General features: G+C 44.8%; 1 protein-coding gene across 1 annotated transcript; it reads right to left on the reverse strand.

Moving 5' to 3' along the window:
• Positions 1 to 1035: 1035 nt before the first annotated feature.
• LOC133922187 (glycosyltransferase BC10-like) lies at positions 1036 to 4797 on the reverse strand. Its single transcript, XM_062367401.1, has 2 exons — positions 3919 to 4797; positions 1036 to 1928 (listed from the first exon to the last, which is right to left on the reverse strand). The coding sequence occupies exons 1-2, from the start codon at positions 4576 to 4578 to the stop codon at positions 1284 to 1286; spliced, it is 1305 nt and encodes a 434-aa protein (XP_062223385.1). The 5' UTR covers positions 4579 to 4797; the 3' UTR covers positions 1036 to 1283.
• Between the last annotated feature and the right edge of the window lie 421 nt (positions 4798 to 5218).

Below are 5218 nucleotides of genomic sequence, written 5' to 3' on the forward strand. Positions count from 1 at the left end.
AGATTTTGTATTCTAACAAAGTCACTTTGTAAAAAAAAAATCCACACACTTTTACACTAACTAAATAATTTTTTTTAGAAAATTAATGTGCAATATTTTTCAATTTACTGAAAAAAATTCTATTAAAAAACTAATTATACGAAGGTATCACCTATTGAACGGGCGAGACCTTCCTCTCTCCGATTATTAAATACGCTGCCCGCCAAGACCCATAATATGTCGCCTGTTCAAAGGACGAGACCTTGTTCTTTCCCTTTAATGGGTGACAATAGGCAGACTTCATTTTTTTAAACGATTATGTAATCTTGAAAATTTAGAAAAAAATATATAAAAAATTTACTGATTTTGTAACGCAACATGGGTCAGCCCACGAACCATAGGTACGTATGTTTTTTTCCTGTTTTTTCTGCGTTTCTTTTTCTTGTCTTCATTTTTTTCTGTTCCAAGTATAATTTAATCCTGTGATTTAGTTTTATAATTTTTGTCTTTCTTACGCATTTAAAAGTTCAGAAAACTTGATTCAACCATTGGTGAAACCTAATTCAACAATTTGTAAGACCTACTTCAACAATTCGGGAGAACATGTTCAACAGTTGTATGTCATTTGTTGAAAAAGTATATTCGATTTGCTTAAATAGTACCCTCGAACTGTTGATTTAAAAAAAAATCAAATTTATTTATATTGGATTTTTTATTAATTGCAAAGGGCACCTAGGTCCAAAGGTTTTCAAATGAACATCTGGTTTGAGAGAAAAATACATTTAAAGTTTGAAGATACCTCAAATTGTTCCCACCATCCCGCATGCCAATGTCATCGCGCCACCTATATGATCAATTTCAGCGCTGCGGTTTGGTCGACCCACATATATAAAAAACTATTTAGAACAGAGGTGAGATTAGTGGTTGATCTAGACTGTTGAATTTGAGATCCAAGTGAATTAGGCATTTGGAAATTTTATGTCCCCTTACCTCGACGCACCTAGATGCTTATGGGTTAGCCGTTTAATCTTCTAACGAAAGAATTAGACAACAGAATGACAATGATGAGCTTTTCGTGCGTTATTTTCTTTCTGATGCTCTTTACACTTATTGGTTATTACAAAAGAAGATTTCAAAAGAAGAAGGAACTAAAGAACAAGAAAATCCATGCCCTTTACATGTATACTGCGTACAGAGCTGCTGAACTGAACAGGAATATCAGTGTAACTATATATAAATAAAAAAAAATGTGCTGATGTATCCTCTAAAAAATGAACCTCAATTAATGTCCTCCACCCCATCGTTTACCCGAAGCCCATCACTTCGGGCGCGAATCTCAAGAACCGCGTGAGCGAGTTCGGCAAAAATTTCCTGGCGAAGAGGAAGCAGACTCTGGTCGCCCTGCCATTGTAAGTGCACGTGCTGCTGCTCCTCAGCCACCGCAAGAACTTGACGGTGACCTCCATCCTCGTGAACCGCGCCGGGTGCGGGCCACCGTGGGACCAGTCAACCCACGTCAGGCTCCGGTTGGCACCGGCCGAGGGCCGTCGCATGTTGAGGAACGTCGGCAGGTAGTGCTCGTCGGCGTAGCAGTTGCGCCTGCAGAAGCGCTTGAAGACCGGGAAGTAGACGCCGTCGTTGACAACGTCGGCCGCGAGACCCCGATCCAGCTCAAACCACTGGGAGCCCTTGCGCCACTGCTCGGCAGTCACGACGGGGCTCATGCCGCGCTTGTAACGGCCGCGCCCTGTCACGCCGGGCTCGTCGTAGGACTCAAGGTACACCTTGGTGGAGTGGATGAGGTAGGAGTAGACTGTGGGAAAGTCGAAGAGCGGGACGTGCGACTCCGACAGGAGGACGAAGCGGGCGTTGGAGTGGTCGTCCAGGAGCGCGTGCGCTAGGAGGCGACGCTCCGCCTCCACCATGCTGACGTGGCCCCATTTCACCTCCTGTACACATGCCAAGGTAACAGCACGAATTGAGCCATTTAAGGATTGGAATTCCTTATTTAATTTTGGAAGAAAATAAAGCAAATGAAAACATAAAAATGCTAGTAATTCGAAGATGCAAGTGCATTGTGGTTTTATCGAGCGGGTTTGTCTGACTAACTATAGCCTCCCTCATCAATCATGCATGTATCAATGTCGTTTATTCATTAGAATAGCAGTTTGAGTACTTTTCAAATAATGTGGCGTGTGATATTGACCTGACGTTTCCTTCACTAGATAATGTTCCCGAATACATACCCATCTCATTGCAAATATAGGTCTTTTAGACCTATGTATAAGGATTAAAAAAAGTAGATCAAATAATCTTATTATCCTTTATCTATTATATATTGAAAAAGATAACTCATTTATTTCTGAAAGTGGTGGTATTTATTAAATAAAGATAAGGAAAAATAAAAGAGAAAAAAATACATAGAAGTTCAAAAATAATTTATATTTAGATAATAGTTGAGAAGGCTAAAACCACCTAATAACTTGTCCGTAGCCACTATTATTTGTCAAGTAGAGGAGGATGCCAGGTTTTTTATTTCCTCATATATCCATCCGAAATAACATTGTATAGTCAACCACGCAAAGTACAAGAATTGAGGTTAACACTAAATGCCTATAGCCCCAAAGGTTGTGTTCTCGTTGCAGAACCCATGAATTAAGGTTGTATTAACACTAAATACCTATAGCCATATTTATGAAATATTACCTCCATTCTGAAATGAATATCGCTTAATAATGCATTCAGTCAGAATTCAAAGACATGTATTTGGATTCATCATGAAAAATAATATCATATGATTATATTTTTTAAAATTTTCACTAAAAACAATTATGAAAAGTAATATTAAAATATGTATATTAGAGATAGTGTCGATGTCCTAAACAATAAGTAAAAAAGAATTGATGTAATGTTGGGATGGAGCTTAAATCGCATAACTTTAGGCACATTTGTACACTATTTTCCTGATACCTTTTCGATATACTAACTAGGTGGTCATCTTATTTTTAGCCCTTCACGGAAATATTTCACCATGGTTGGCAAATACTCCCAACGGGTACGAAGATCCTGCAACGTATTGCACATAGCACAAAATAGCCATACTGGCACCAAAAGGATTATATCGCCATTAGCTGACAAGAGAAACCTTGAACTTGTCAAAATGCTAATCCTATTAATGAAGCAGCTGGCAGTGATTGCAATATGCAAATGCTAAAGGCACGCCGCGGGACAAGGTGATGCAGTGATTCCAGGGAATGGGACAGTGAAGAACAGGGCATAGACTCTGACAATTGTATATTTCAGAAGTAAAAACCGAAAATAATTGTACATTATGCAAAAGGTATCTACAGAAGTTAGCAATTTTTCGATCGCAAAAAAAAGGAAGTTAGAATCTTTCGACCTTTTCTTGCTTCAGAGTTCAGAACTAATGATGAACGTGCACGAGCGTTGAGCCTTGCTAATTGTGACACTCAGAACAAAAGAAAATTTTGCCATCTAGACAAGGAAACAAATGCATCGTTCTCTAGGCTTCAAGATTATCGCCCGTCCCTGTGGAATACCGCGCTTTCCATGTGGAAACGAAAATTCCTCCTCGGGCTCCGGCCCCACTCGACAATTGGCACACGTCCTAGACTCTGCCGTGACGTGGACTAGTCATCAAATTCTAAATCATGCAGTGACACCTACTGCAATTGGGATACTTTCCGTATGGATCCGGATTCCGGATTGAGCTATCATCGGTGCCAACCTGGTGAATTGAATTACAGTTGAAGATTTGAAGCATTCATGCATTTCCAAACCAAAATGTGCAAGACAGATGAATGCACCGAAGAGAACAAGAGGGAAAAGGAATAAGAAATTTCCGCAAATATGCGATCGAAGCAGCTAATGTGATTAATTCTATTTAGTCCAGTAGGTGTGCAATGGAGGAGTATGCACCTTGCTCGGGATTCTTCGTCGGAAGAAGGCGGAGCCCTCCTCCGGCTCGGAGCCGTTGAACGCCGGGTCGGAGTGCACGTAGACGGAGTAGAGCCCGCTGTGGCCCTCGAAGAATTTTTCCCACAGCGGCGCCATCGGAAGGTCCCACCGCGTCAGGAATAGGAACGCCACCTTCGGGGTCGCGCCGGCCGCCGTCTCCCTCGGCGCCGACGCCGCCAGCGCCATCAACTCCTCGTCGTTGCAGACACCAGTCCCCCCCGGCCCTGCTTCCTCACTGACAGCCGGTGGTGGAGGGGTGGTGCTAATGCCCGTGTCCACCGGCGGCTCCGACTGAGGCCGGATCATTGCCGGTATCGGCCCCCTTTGCGGCTGTGGGCGTGGTGGCGACTTCGGAACTTGATCAACGCCGGCGGACAGGTTCGCCGCGGCGGAGGACGGGAAGAAGAGCCTGACGGCTCCTCCATGAAGTGCGGCGATGGACGACGTCGTGTAGGAGGAGCCCATGAGGGACACGGTCGCCACGATGCCGAGCGTGAAGCCGAAGGCGGCCCAGAGAAAGAGCTTGGTCCTGACGGGGAAAGGGCCGCCCATGTCCATGCCTGCCACCACCATGGGCACCACATGCTGCTGCTGGTGCTGCTTAAGATTCTTGGAGCTCATGGCTTGCTAATGGCTGTGTGCCAGCTTCGTCAGCTAGCTAGCGCCTTGCTTGGGTTCCGTGCGTTACTAATTTCACGCTGGTTTCTGTGCTTGGAGACGAAAGGGCCGGGGAGCGGCACCCGCACGAGATGGAAAACTAAGGCAACCGGTGAGGGCGGCAACTGGGGGCTCGACAATGACTTGGAGTATATGTATGCACGGTACGCGCGCACGCAATGAGCAATGATCAGGAATATTATGACGTGAACGAAAACGAAAAGGGGCGTGCAATTGCTAGATCGGTCGGGAAAGCCAGGCCACCTCGTTGGAAATAACCGGGGAGGAAGAAGCTTCGCGGGGAGGTGGGGCCATCTAGGTAGGAGGGATGACTTGGTCGCTTGGGTCTCCTGTTGGATTCGCCGCTGGTCGTTGGTTGGTTTCGGATGCTGGCTTTGCGAGGATGGGCACTTGGGCACCAGTTCGGAGCAGCAAGGCTGACTTTTCCTGGTCGCGCTGCTGTACGATGCTACCTGTCGCCGTTGGTCAAAAGATGTGTGCGGATACCAGTAGTTGCATTGGGCAGTTAATGAGGCAGTAAAGCCTCTTGAAAATCCGACATAATCGTCCCAGTGCGAGGAAATCCAACGATTAGTGACAACAT

This window comes from Phragmites australis, chromosome 6, assembly GCF_958298935.1.
Source record: "Phragmites australis chromosome 6, lpPhrAust1.1, whole genome shotgun sequence".
In the NCBI taxonomy this organism is placed as follows: Eukaryota; Viridiplantae; Streptophyta; class Magnoliopsida; order Poales; family Poaceae; genus Phragmites; species Phragmites australis.